General features: G+C 34.6%; 1 protein-coding gene across 1 annotated transcript in view; it reads right to left on the bottom strand.

Annotated features, from left to right (window-relative positions):
* Positions 1-6,864: 6,864 nt before the first annotated feature.
* The window catches only part of LOC126828709 (deleted in malignant brain tumors 1 protein), a 48,423-nt gene continuing 40,689 nt past the window's right edge, over positions 6,865-14,598 (bottom strand). Inside the window, exons 12-17 of the mRNA XM_050558657.2 lie at positions 14,019-14,152; positions 12,932-13,090; positions 12,157-12,244; positions 11,790-11,905; positions 11,145-11,312; positions 6,865-10,798 (exon numbers count right to left, since the gene is read on the bottom strand). Coding sequence (XP_050414614.1) covers positions 10,698-10,798; positions 11,145-11,312; positions 11,790-11,905; positions 12,157-12,244; positions 12,932-13,090; positions 14,019-14,152 — 766 coding nt within the window. The 3' untranslated portion in view covers positions 6,865-10,697. The remainder of the gene's footprint in view (positions 10,799-11,144; positions 11,313-11,789; positions 11,906-12,156; positions 12,245-12,931; positions 13,091-14,018; positions 14,153-14,598) is intronic.

Raw genomic sequence — 14,598 nt, forward strand, 5'->3', positions numbered from 1 at the left:
GCGATATATGATAGTCGAATTTGATTTATTTATAACTGTCAGGATACTGTAGAAATTACATCCACCAGTTGGCCTGCGCACGTACTTCGTAGGTGTATCAATTGTTCTGCGGATATAAATAGTTATCCATCATTTAAATATAATTAAATGTTAAAAAATAAATTGTTAAGAATATGGAGCAGGTATGGGGTTATTATTCTGTTGTTTCTGTGGATGTCTATTACCTGTTTTGATTGGTATCAAGGAGGAGGTAGGGTGGGCGTGTATCCGGGATCGTGTGTGTGTGAGTCAAATACGGGTGTCTTCTTCTTGTACTACATTGACAATATTGACATCCGACATGTTTTCTTTGAAGACGGTGTTCAGATCTCATTGACTAATTAAATTGACTGTATTTTTATAAGAGACAAATTTTGTGGTTAAATATACATTATGCAAGAGCTAAATCTGTCTATTGCGCGTATTTCTTTAGGCCTGAAATGTTATATAAACTATTAATTAGACCTTAATTAACTTATCCAAACCATAATCAACTCTCGATGTCATCTTATGTGTCGGATTTGAATCCGATCTGCTGCTCAACGCTCACTGATGATTAAATTCAAAAATGGATAATCGAGACTATGTTTTTATCGTACCTACTTTAATAATGATAGTCGAGGCTAAGCTTAAAATTCAAAAGTTAATATCTCGGTTCAGAGTCTAACAATTTGTCTGAAATTTAAACATATAGCGAGAACTGCCAACTCTTGATCTAATCTCCCATAATGCTTCTTTAATTATGGAACGTGTAAAAGCGAAGTGTACGGTGTTAATAGAAAGTTTGTTAGATCATAATGCACTGTAAAAATCAGACAACAAATAAAGAAAAGAAATTTTTAATTAAGACTAGATTTTGACTGAAAGGTACACAATAGTATAGATATCGTATGGTGACAGTATGCATACTCTTTCTACAACAATAAAATTAAATTGTACATACAATCGATCGTCATCTTTTAAGACACGTGATTCTGGTTAAATGAGAATATTATTCCAAAATCAAACAGTTGAAACATTACTCTTATTTTATTCCGAAAGTGTGGGGAGGTCGAATGTTTAGCGCATGCGCGCTGCATCATAAGGTCTCTCATCGAGTCATCTGACGTGGTGATTCCCCGGTTGTACGTGACAAGGAGTAGTTTGTCCAACCTCGTGGATTTTCTCCGGGTCCTCCGGTTTCCTCCCACTGCTAACGACTTCTACGCGCAGGCGAATTGTTAAAATAAATTGAAGTGTATATTAGTCCCGAAATAACCTAGTTTATGTCGAGTGGACGTTAAATCCCCTCCCCCCCCTCTCTCTCTCTCTCTCTCTCTCTCTCTCTTATATTATTCGTAATAATTTGCGCGCCTGATGTTATCAGGTGTTCTAGACGTACTCTATCTCGGGGCTGGGTAGAAGATAAACCCGAGGTCATGGGTCACCATCAGGATCCCAAGCCAAATAAAATGTTTTAGAAATGTGAACTCCCCGAATGTGAATTACCAACATCAAAGGTGAAATGTCAACATTTTCTTTTAATTCTTAACCACAAATATTACAATGGCACAAGAAAGTGCAGAAGATGTCTGTTTCTAGTCTATGATAACGTAAACAAACCAGAAGTCGGTGATTGTACTACGGTATGGTGTGAACGATATTCATGTCTTGGATTCAGTGCCAAATGAAACATAGTTTTTGTCCAATGTATCAACATTATATTTGGATTATCGTGACTACTAATTTATTTACACCCAAATAGTTGTATAATGTATGTCTAAGATATAGACTCCATATTAAATAAAACAATGGTATAGGCATAGCTTGATATCACCAATAAATGTAATTTACAGCAAAATGTTCTCAACCAAATCTAAGACAGAATACGTCAGAAAACGCTAGATAATAGTCACGATCGGGCATGTTTTTTTGTTGTTTTTTTTTGTGTGTGTTTTTTTTCATTCCCCTTGGTTGCCTTACCGTAGATGCAAAAATTTCATATCCTGGCGATATACCTTCTAATACTTGTGTTTACGGTACATTGATTTGATCCGTATTTTTTTTTTTTTTTTTTTTTTTTTGTTTAAAAAAAAGAAATCCCACGTTTTTATATCTAATTGGTATTTCACTGACACCGACTAAAACCAACCAGGAATGGTTATTACACTGTGTTCAATTATACATCTCTGAGCCAGACAAATTCACAATGAATAAAGAAAAATAACGGAAGTCTGTGATTGCTTTTTCTTAGGGACATGATAAAAGGATAAATATTTGAAGTTAATTAAAACATATGTTTCAGAGGCAACAATGGGGTCCACCGACACCAAAGTGACGCAAACTTTTTATTTTTCTAAATAGAATTGAACAGGAATCATACTTCTAACCTTCTCTGAAAATTATTTGTAGTCAAACGAGGAACCTGACAATAGGGAATGTGTGAAATGGGGTTAAACGGCCTTATTTTCTCATCAACGGTGCTTTCGAAAACGGGAGTACGCCATGCACCGGGTCGTGGTGTAAAAATGTGTATCCCTCTATGTTTGTTCTCTAAATATTGTGGTCTGCCTTTGGTTTACAGTTTTTATTCTAGCCTGCAGACAAAGGAAGTGACGAATATTAAAATATGCTGTAGTTTCCGGCCTAGTTGTTTTTTAATCAAGATGATACTATTTCTTGCTAAAGGCTTGTATACATAATAATATTAGTGTTTTCTCTCACTCCGTCGCATCTCAATATAAATTCAATTGCCGCGGCATTAAAGATGCATTGCCTCGACATTCATGTCCTAACAATATAACTATCGATTACCAAACATATTCAAACTACTGGGAAAATATATTTGTTACCCAAAATCTTTCGAGGTGCTACACTTCAAATGAAGTTTTTTTTAGATACAAATTTAATGATGCTACATAATAATGGCCGAGTGTCGATGTCACGGGTAACGCACGGGCTAAGATACCAACGGCAGGCTCACTGGTTGACGTTCGGTATTGTTATTTGATTTCATTTTTGTGAGCTTATTGGGTAATTTCGTAACATTATTTCAGATAAAGCAGTTTTCGAAGGTAGAATTAGTGACCTAATTATGTTCTAAGGAATATAGCTTTAATGTAGGTGACTTTTATTAAAACTGTTATTAAATATAGTTCAATATACCCATTTCCCCTTCATTAAAAGCTACATATTATTGTGCCTTGGGAGTTAGGAATATTAAGAATAATAAGCAAGGTATGAACGGTAGGAGAAATATAAAGGCTATAGTTTTTAAACATTATATGTACCTCCTCGATACATTTTGGGAGAAAGCAATGTGCCTATAGATGTTCATTGTTCATAGTCATGGCTTTTTCACAATCACAAACTGGCTGGAAATTTCGATGGACTGGCACTGGCACTGATTTAGATGATAATTGTCCTCTGTTGCTGTCCTAATAATATGCGATTGGGTAAATAATTGCAGTTTCCCGGTTCCTCACGCATCCCCATCGTTGGAAATGAACTGAAATGGGTTTGGCGTCCTACCTCACCATGGTTAGACAACATATCACAGAGTGCAACATATTCATTGATATCACGTCGTCATGTGATATCAGTGTTATTCATCAGAATTTTGTGACATCTGTCTGATTGTGTTGAGAGTTACAGGTCTATACAACATTTATACCTCACGTATAATGTGGAAGTTTGTCACCGCCGCCAGGTAAATATACAACAGATAAATGATTTCTGATAACCAATGCCTTGTAAACGTTCTTTTCATTGCGTTGTTGATATTTTATCAGGGATGATTCAGAAATTTCCTCTGTTTTTCTTGGTAATCTTTCAAGTTTATGCATAATATATTTTTCTGATAGGTGACATCCATTCAAATATATTTTGTTTTGAATCTGTTTTATTTTAGAGCGTTATATGTAGAAAATGTAGATGGCTTTGTGACGAAATTACTGTTATGGTGCGGCAGCAGGTCGACAAACCTAAAGTTCCACGTTTACACCTCCATACAGTGGCTGATTTAGGACACGCAAAAAACTGATATCCGGATTCTGAATCTACTCATACTGAAGATATAATCCATTAAAAAAACATTAGGTACACTATATTTCCATATCAGCTACAGCTAACCAACTACTAACACCATCATCTACATCCAAATCTCTTCTCGGCTGTAACAAGATACAACATCACTTATTGACAAAAATATGTATTAGAATTAGAGTAAATCTAAGGGCTCTTTTCTGGTCATATGTGTTAAACTAAGAAATGACATAGTCGTATACATTCATAAATAAGGTCCGCTTTACTCCCGACATTCAACGATATACACCGCGTCACTCAGGACGATCTTCGGCTAGTGTATGCTTTCCCATGGAAAACTGCGGTACTCTATTTGAATGTCTTGATCTGCACATAAATCAGGTATTCAGATTCACAGAGAATGTTTACTTCACATAAACCCAGATGGCCATAATTCAGCCATTTGTTGGCTGAATTGCATATTTTATATGGTTTTGTAGTGGAGGGTGACATATATCCCAAAGATATAAAGTGTGTACTATTTTAATGCAAAGCGGATAATTGTTAGTTGGAATATTAATAAAACTTTTGAAAGTCTTTAAAGCGGAAAACCAACGATTTTAAACAAGATTTTAAAAAATCGTACATATATATTTTGAAATAATCCCCTCTGTATTACAAGCAAAAACGTTTTTGTACGCGAGAAATTAAATTTTATTGAAACCGTAAGTGATGTATTTGGTTCAACATGCTAGATGGTCTCTAAAGTAAGCATACAGCTTTGGCATAAGTTTACCGATGTATTTTGTTCACGCGTCGTCGTTTGGCCAAAAACTGTTTGTTAGGATAGTATAAACACGAAATTATGTTTGTTTAACGTTTAGTACACAAAAACGTCGCGTAAATTCACTCATACTGAACATTACGCTGTGACCCTATATTTTACGCAACATGGATGATTGTTTACATCACGTGGTTTGTTTGAAAGCTTGCAAGTGGCGTCATATGGTGCTAAAATCTACATGAATGTCTCCGATCTAGCGTTATCCTAAACGTACATCAATTTTGTATACTTACTATAGAGACCAGCGAGCGTGTAGAACTAATTACATAATATTTCTCGGTTACAAAACTATTTTGACTGTGTTATACAGAGGGGATTATTTCTGAGTATACATTTAAGATTTATGGAAACCCTGTTGAAAATCGTTGGTCTTCCTCTTTAAGTAGAACGTGAAGTCCTGTCCGAAAAAATATATCAACAGTATCAGTATTGCATTTCACTAAAGATGGTTGTTTGAAATAGAAACTAAAAGTAACGCTGTTCTGTTTTCTCTCCCTGTCCCTATGGCAATTTTTGTTAATTTTTGGTCTAGAATCGAAGAAAAGGCTTTGAGTGTACGTTTTCTATAAAGTTTTGGGAAGTACTTATGATATATAGTGAGACGGAAGAATAAGAGCGTTAAGCGGTTGGTTAAGTTGAAATGTAGTATGGACAGTTGCGTGGTTATTAGTATGCTACTTCCATTCTGTGTATCTCAAGATTTCCATTCTGAACCTCATACATGCTTTTGAACAAGACGTTGTCACATGGTAGAAAGCGTTCAACCCAACGAAACTTGAGGAAATAGTTAGGCCGGTCAGAGACAAGAATTTAAATTATGTTGTCAATGGGGAAATTAATGATGTACTGTGCCCAAATGCACGTATCTACATACAGCTATTATTTAGTTTTCAAAGGATAGTTTCGTGGTAGCTTCATACACAAACTGAGATACACAAACTGGAAGTAGCATATAAATAAACATGCAACTGCCCGCCCAACATTTCAACCTAACCAACCACTTAAAGATATATTATGGGAGATTCGATAATGAGTTGGCAGTTCTCACTATAATAGTTAAAAACTAGATAACGTAAAGGCAATTTGCTGAAAATTTCATTCAAATTGATCCACTGTGAAGCGAGAACTAAGCGAATGAAATTTCTGCCTAGCTTCGGTCATCATTACTAAAGTCAATACGATAAACAGCATAGTCTCGATGATCCGTTAAATCGTTAAATAGAGAAGAAAAGTTATGCAGTAAATCGGCTCACAATCCACTTTAGATCGCAGGCTAGCGATGCCATCTAGAGCTGATTATGGTCTGGATAAGTAAATTAATGTATAATTAATGATTTAGATAACATTTCAGGTCTAAAGAAAGACCTGCAATAGGCAGATTTAGCTCTAACATTTCAGGCCTAAAGAAAGACCTGCAATAGGCATATTTAGCTCTTGCATAATTTATGTGTAACTCTCGTATCATTTTCCCTAAACATCATGTATATTCGCCAAAACCTAGCAGAAAATGTATATCCAAACCCCTTTCTTCGATTCTACACCAACAAAGATAGTTATACAAAGGGGTAAAAGGGAAAGAGACAGAAAATATAAAAATAACGTTGGCCCTTACTTCGTAGGGTGACGCCGTAGGAATAATTGGTGAGCTGTGTCCGTTTAGTACAGGAGGGTTGGATGGCTGAATGTTTAGCACGTGCCCGCTGCGCTGTATCATACGGTCTGTCATTGAGTCAATTGGCGGGGTTTCGATTCCCCGGATGTACGTGACAAGGAGGTGGGTCGCCTGTCCAACCTCCTGGGTTTTCTCCGGGTCCTCCGGTTTCCTCCCACTGCTAAAGACCCCTACGCGCAAGCGAATTATTGAAATAAAATTGAACCATGTGTTAGTCCCGAAATGAACTAGTTTGTGTCGAGTGGATGTTAAACCCCATTTCTCTCTCTCTCTCTCTCTCCCGTTTAGTACAAAAAAATAAAACATATTAGCTGTTTATAATGAGCAATTCATTTATTTCAATCGATGACCCAAATTCTCGATATGTTTCATTTTTTAAATGCTGATATACAATCGGTTATATCTTTCCAAAGTTTAGTTTCAATTTTAAAAAAAACAATTAAATTTGATGATCTAAAACTTCCCATCTATTTATGGTGAATATAAAATGCAATGGAGCAATATTGGCCTTTAAAGAATTCATATTGAACAATATATACAATGCATGAAAAAAAAATAAATAAACCCATATAAACATAGATAATAACACAATTCACAATAAAATTATATATATGTAAATAGAACATAAGGAAAGTTTCCATTTCAGTTCATTTTATCTCATAGAAATAGCAACTACTCTAAGATTATTTAACTATTTGCGAGAAAGTAGTGAAATATAGGTTATTATATGCTAATTTAACTGTTTACGAGTGGGTATGTTTATGAGCAATGAATTTTCGAGCACAGATAATTGAGCTTTCTGTGGAGATTTGAACTTTCCATTTAGTCAATTTCGGATACTCATGTTCCTATCCAATGACTAGACCTCTTGGATTCTGATCAAAACTAAAAGTATTGATTTTGTGGGGTGATATTCTGTCCTCGCTGAAAATTTTACGTCTATAAATTAATAAAAAAAACGGACATCTTTCAAAACAACAGTTTAAACGTATTGAGTTTGATCCATTACTGATGTAAAGAACGCATCTGGTCAACCAAATGCAATACCTTTATTTACCCAATCAAATAGGTTCGTCTACAGATGGTTCACATATATTTAAAAAGTCAAAAATATGCACTATTTTAGACAGTTGATATTATGTAATTAAGCGCACCTGATTGTAAAAATAATTTCATGGACAATAAGTTGACTTGCTGAAAAAAGATAGCACAATAATTGTGATTACTATATTTGTGTAAAAGAGACAAACATGTAGCTTACAGATTAACAGAAAACAGCGTAAACTTACAGGCTCAATACCACTCTTGTTGTAACTGAATAATATGTCCCAATCTTTATTCTGGTCAACAAATTGCACTATTTTACAATATTCCAATTAATTGATGATACAGATTTCATCTTAACACACCACATTTAAAAAAAATTGGAAAAATTCAACTAAATGATTTGAAAAGCCTGACGTAAAGCTTTTTAAATGTGACTTGGATTTAAAAATATTTTTGAACCCTCTGGACAAGTAAAATAGGATTTAATGGATAATTTACACAACAGGTAGGACACTAACACATCTAGTACTTAGAATAAGGCTATTTTTTATTTTTTGGAGCTGTCAAGCCAGCAAGAGTGTTATTGTACCTTTAAGTCTAAACATTAAATGGTCAAAGCTTAATTGACCAATTTGAATAAATTTTGGACCAAAATGTTTTCTAATGAAAGTACTCTTGATCTCTATAATAATTATGTCATCTCTATTTTAGCATAGCGAGGCTTTAAGCTGACAATTATAACATAATAAAGTAATAATGTACAAAAAGGGAATAACACTCTTTATATTATATACAGTAATAACTTCTAGAACAAATAAATCGTATTTAAATTTTTCATATGAAGAAAAAAAAACATCAGCACCTTTGAGGACGAGTTAAATAAATACATTATCAGTTAAATATATATACAACTTTTATACATAAAAAAACAAACATATAAAATTCATTGACCCATTTCGAGCTAGATAGAAATCATTCTAAGACATAACATATTCAACATACATGTAATTCATAACCATAAACTTCATAATAATAAATGAAAATGATAAGAAAAGAGCACAAAGGTTCCGGTTTACTTATTTTGATTCCTTGAAAATATCTTTGTTACAAATAGCACTAGTAGAATATTGTTGTTACTGAACTCTTTAAATATTTTATACTCCTAATGGTTTAACTTTGATTCAAGAAAGTACAGTGTACTGTATTTTCAGCATTCTTAAATCGAGGTCAGTTCCATATATATATCGATTGATTAAATATGGCCTGGGATTTTTTTTTTCTTTTTTAAAAGAACCTCTACAATATAAAATTATAATGTAATTTCTGAGATGTTAGTGGAAATACGGTGTTTTACCCCAACTGTCTTATAACTGTGCCTATTAAAAATTAAAATTAGTCAAATTAATTTTTCTTATAAATTATCCGCTAATTAAAAAAATATTTTGACCCTTCACATTGATAAATACATAAATGAGGAAATAATAAAACAATTTCCTTTTTAAGAAATGTTATAACATTAATGAGGTAATATTCTGGCAAGCCTTCATCAAACAGTCGTATTGGAAGCAAAAAATATTCAGTATGCAAAATAAGAACTAATATTTTAAGGAATCTTGTTTTTTTCTACATAGACATATGATAACCCTTACCTAATTAACTCACCTGGTTAAAAATATGTGGTACAATAACAAGCTATGTGTAGAAATTCAAACATGTCAGGTGAAATACAGCTACATGTTATACAGGGCTTATAACTTAACGTCATGACGTGCAAGGTACTGACTCACTAACCTGTAGGACCCAGGTTTCATCGCGATGTTTATCGAAAGGTTCCTGTAGAGTTTTCAGTTTGTTTTCCACTTGTTGGCGATGTAGGGTCTGGCAAGGAACGACATACCAAGGTCATTTATACACGTATAAGAGGCATTCACAGCTTGAATTCGGTGAAGAGGAGGTGGAAACGTCGCTTTCCGGTCAAAAATTACCCACATGGCATAGCGTATGGGCATCGTCATTAACCCAGTTGGTTCAAAAAGGAGGACGTTCAACACCATTTTATACAGAATTTGACGAAGGTGTTGTGGAATTTGAACCGAATCGTCATAAATTTAATGTCACGACATATTTCAATAGTGCTAATTTAGAACCAAACATCACTGCTCTTCCGATTGTAATATTCAATAAGAGGTTATCCTCCTGTAACTGTCATTCTGGTGGATTAGCACTAAAATAAACACTCAAACAATGTGTGATGTTATTTATTTGATCACTGTGCTAGAACTATTTCTTCCTTACTATAATTACTATCACCGCTATTCATACACCATTATTTAACACTAACACCATCAGTAGGTTGATACTGCCATTAACACGCAAGCCGTCATCGCCGATTTTCCGAAGATAACCTCAAAAGCGTCATTTTTTCTGACGTTAACATCAAAACCTTCGTAACTGCTTTTTGGACGACTGTAACATACCATTCGTTTGGGTAGTATTGATATTCCATAGTAACATTAAATTCAATTTCGTAATCACTTCCTCCTATATAATACCAAAGTACCTCGCTAATGTCAGACATATTATCTAATTATAAAACAAGATAACCCAGCAGTAGTAAACACAAAACATTCACTTGCATTACGGTAGTATTCGAGTGCTTTATTGGTGACAACATACTATTAATTTACTCGCTAACATCCAGATAATCTCCATATTGGTAACGACACACACACCCGTGTTCTAAATCAATATAAAGCACTAGAATTCCAGATACAAAATCCGACTATCGAATTTGGTCAAATAGGGTAACGATAGCATGTGGCCGAGTCACCTGCTAACAAATCCGTGCATGGGGGAAAATGGCACCCGGTGTTTTTGAAAGGTTAAACATCGAAATTTAAACCAATGCATATATGATGTCATTACTGCATTTGATTTGTGATCAGTTTTTTTGACGATAACAGTACATTACGTCGATGACATCAACACTGTTGTTTTTCTGTGAGTGAGATAAGACTAAGTTTCCCGATAGTAGATTGTTGATGATTATAAGTAGAAATGTAAAGATAGTTATTAGATGAATAAAACCTTACTTCACCGATGATATAAGATCACACAGATAATAATAATAAAGTAATGTGTATAGCACGATTTGAGTATATTACTGCTGCTGTGCACAACAGAAGCTGCTGGTGCTGTAAAAAAAGAGAAAACAAAACAAGTTATCTCCCTTTAGAGGCGAAATTATAAGAAAGAAGCAGAAAATAATGTATCACTTTCACTACGCCGTTATGTAATCAGTTTCAGTAAAATTAAATATATAGTCAAGATATATTTGTGCGTGTAAGAAGAAATTGGGTGATAAAAAAAATCTCCGACTCGTCTTTTTTGATATCAAAAAAGACTGGTAGGGGATTCCCTATTTCTCTGTAATGTACCTATTCGTGGGATTGGGAGACTTTAATTTTGGGATTTTCAATCGAGTACCCCCTTTATTATATGTACAATCAGGATACAACTCTATGAAGAAAAGAAACTTACTTGGCATAGGTTCTTCCCAATATTCAGCTAAGAAACCACCAACATTCCAAAACTTATTGGATCTAAACTGAACCTTCATAGGTCCTCGGCTACTAATAAACGTTGGTGTTTCACTGTCACAGGCTCTACCAATTAACTCTGTGGCATCAGAGTTGGGAATTTCATTATCTAAACAAATATTTACAACTTTTATAAAGCTAATAAAAATCAAATTACAATCTTCTACATAATTTAACAAACATGATATCAAAACCATGTTCTTATACGGGCAGTTCTGTATATCAATCAGTTATACTTCAACCCAGCACATATCAGATCCATTGTGACAAACATGGATTTTAAAATTTCCACAATTCACCACACAGATAATCTTATTATGGGCAACGTGACTGAGCTTTAAAGGAAATGGGTAAGATGTCAAAAAAGAAATGGAATTGACGGATGATTTTAGTCAGATTGAACTTTTATAAATTACATTTAAATTATACATATCCATACAAAATTTAGGTCAAATATTTTGGAAACCTACTATAATTTGATCAACAAAAGAAAATGTCCAGACGTCTTTTGGTAGAATTAATATAAAAGGATTTTTTGGGAGTATAGATTATTATTGATGCTGTATATATTTAAAACAATACTTACATTCATATGTACTAAGCATGGAATTACAATGAGGACCTAATCTAGTATTGATGACTTTTAAAACAATATGATGTTCATTAGATGAGGGTCTTATAGACCAATTACACACTGAATCTCTGTAATAAAATTATAAACACCTTTACTCATTCCTGCAAAATAAACTGATCCCCTTTTAAATAAATGCCAACCGCCAATTTGATAGATGACTGTTTTCCTTGGTACATAACTTTATACGCTACAGACACACTTTGAATATCATGCCGGTATTTTTACATTATAAAATTAGTAGAATATATTTTCCAATCAATGGTTAAGTATTTAGGGCTCAACTGCCGTGTAAAATAATACAAATTATTATACTACATACGGTGGGTAATAATCTGGATATCCTGGTGACGTCAAGTTTTGTGGTGATGATGAGGCGTTTAATGGTATATCATACTTGCTACACATTTCTATAAAGAGAACGAAAAAACATCAATGATCTTTCTTTTTGCAACATATAATTTCCATTTCGTCATTGGTATATGGTTAGATGTATATAGATCAAAGACAGTGAAACCTGGGAACTATAGGCCCTATACACCGAATACTGACAATTACTGTCATAAACTATAATATAAATGGTTTATTTTTCATAGACGGCTCTTTAGTGGGAAACAAATACGAACGTACAGATTTTATGTAAGGTTGGTGATTAGTCTCCAAATTTCCCGCACAACAGTTTCTGTATAACCACCCTTTGTTTTAACACTAAAACGCAGTTCATCTGGCACGGGTGGTCCAACCATTAAATGGTTGTACTTACTTTCATAATTTATTATGTCTCAAAAGGATTTGTCAGAGCAGGCAACGATTACTCGTATGAAAAACAACGTCATAGTATGTTGTTATGCGATTCTGAATTTCAATAGTATTATTCCTTATGGAGTTTTACAAGGTTTCAGTGACACTGCAATAACTCGGCTCTTTAATTGATTGCTTTAATCTCTGTGATCAACAGAACAATAGACACACCTGTAAAACGTTTACAAGAATTCTGAATGGACAAACACAAGGAATGGCGGACAGTGGTGATGATAATGTACTCCTAAATAAAAATGTGAGTGTGAAAATGATTAGTAAAACGTTTGAAAACGAACCTTTATATGCTAAATATTGTATATTATATTGATGTTGATGTTGTCGACCATGTTGATTAGATCTAAATATAACTAACATATTTTTACCAGTACTATGAAAACCATCTGGTACACTACCACCACACCATTTACTTATCATTGGAGCATCTTCATCATTACCTTAAAATTACACGGATAAGTAATGATATTCAATCTTTTTTTATTTTTTTATTTTTTTTTTATTTCTTTGTGACTTTCTTTACATGTATGTAAAAAAGGGGATTGGGTGGCCGAAAGGGGGGTTGGATGGCCGAATGGTTAGCACGTGCGTGCTGTATCGAACGACCTGTCATTGAGTCAACTAGTGTGGTTTCGAATCCCCTGTTGTACGTGGCAAGGAGTAGGGTCGCCTGTCCAACCTCGTGGGTTTTCTCCGGGTACTCCGGTTTCCTCCCACTGCTAAAGACCCCTACGCGCAAGCGAATTATTGAAATAAATTTTTTTAAAAAAACATATGTTAGTCCCGAAATGACCTAGTTTATGTCGAGTGGACGTTAAACCCCATTTCTCTCTCTCTCTCTCTCTGGATGGCCGAATGGTTAGCGCATGTGCGTTGTATCATAATGTCTAGTATGGTTTCGATTCCCCGGTTGTACGTGACAATGGGTAAGGTCGCATGTCCAACCTCGTGGGTTTTCACCGGTTCCCACTGCTAAAGACCCCTACGCGCAAGCGAATTATTGAAATAAAATTGAACCATTTCTCTTTCGCGTCTCTTTTATGCCAACAATCTATTAGAGAGTGGCACGGGTTCCCACGTGTCAGCGGAAGCTTCTGCTGAATTGATATGTAATGCCCTGACGAAAGTCAACAGGTATTGGTGCGCGCGTGAAACAACTACTCACAGTCGTAAGAAGAGTAGTCAAAATTATTGTACCTGACCATGGTGAATAAAATTAACAGTGCGATAGTATTTGGTTTCCGATTCCTTGGAGAGCTTTCCTGATCATATTGAGAGTAAAATCTTCACAATTACACAAATCTTCTCGATAAACCCAAATGATTGTAATTTGACTGAAAATTTAATACACAAATAGTGCAGTCTTACCGTCATATAAAGCTATAAAATCATTTTCACAATTATCATCACCATGACTCCATTCAAACAGCGAACCTGATACAAATAATTTGATTTTACCATCTTCATCTTCAGCTTTCAATAGATATTTACAATATCCGTTACTGTAAATCAAAATATATAGACATAGATGTAAAACTTCAGATATAGCATCAAGGGGTGTTCGTAATAAATGTGTTTCTTATATAGTTCAATCCTGTGAATTTTAATCTATTAAAACAGGCACCATACTTTAAAAGCTTGAAAGAAAATGGTGTTTGATCTAACATGATTCGAGGCTACAGTGCAGTTCGTTCAGGCAGTTCTTGAAGAATTGTATGCGAAATTAGCGGTTCGTTTGACGATTCTTTGTCCGCAGAAAAGAGCACGGCATCAGGGGAAATATCAGTACTTATCCCAGTAGATATAACAGAGCATGGTGTGGCTGGCCAAACAGCCCAGTAACCGAATCAGAAACGAAAAGGCGTTAAGCGATGACGGGCCTAAAATTGCCCACAACGCTCCAACCTAATCAACTAGTGCAGTCATCACCTGGTTAGAGCTTAGCCAA

This window comes from Patella vulgata, chromosome 7 (assembly GCF_932274485.2).
Source record: "Patella vulgata chromosome 7, xgPatVulg1.2, whole genome shotgun sequence".
Lineage (NCBI taxonomy): Eukaryota > Metazoa > Mollusca > Gastropoda > Patellidae > Patella > Patella vulgata.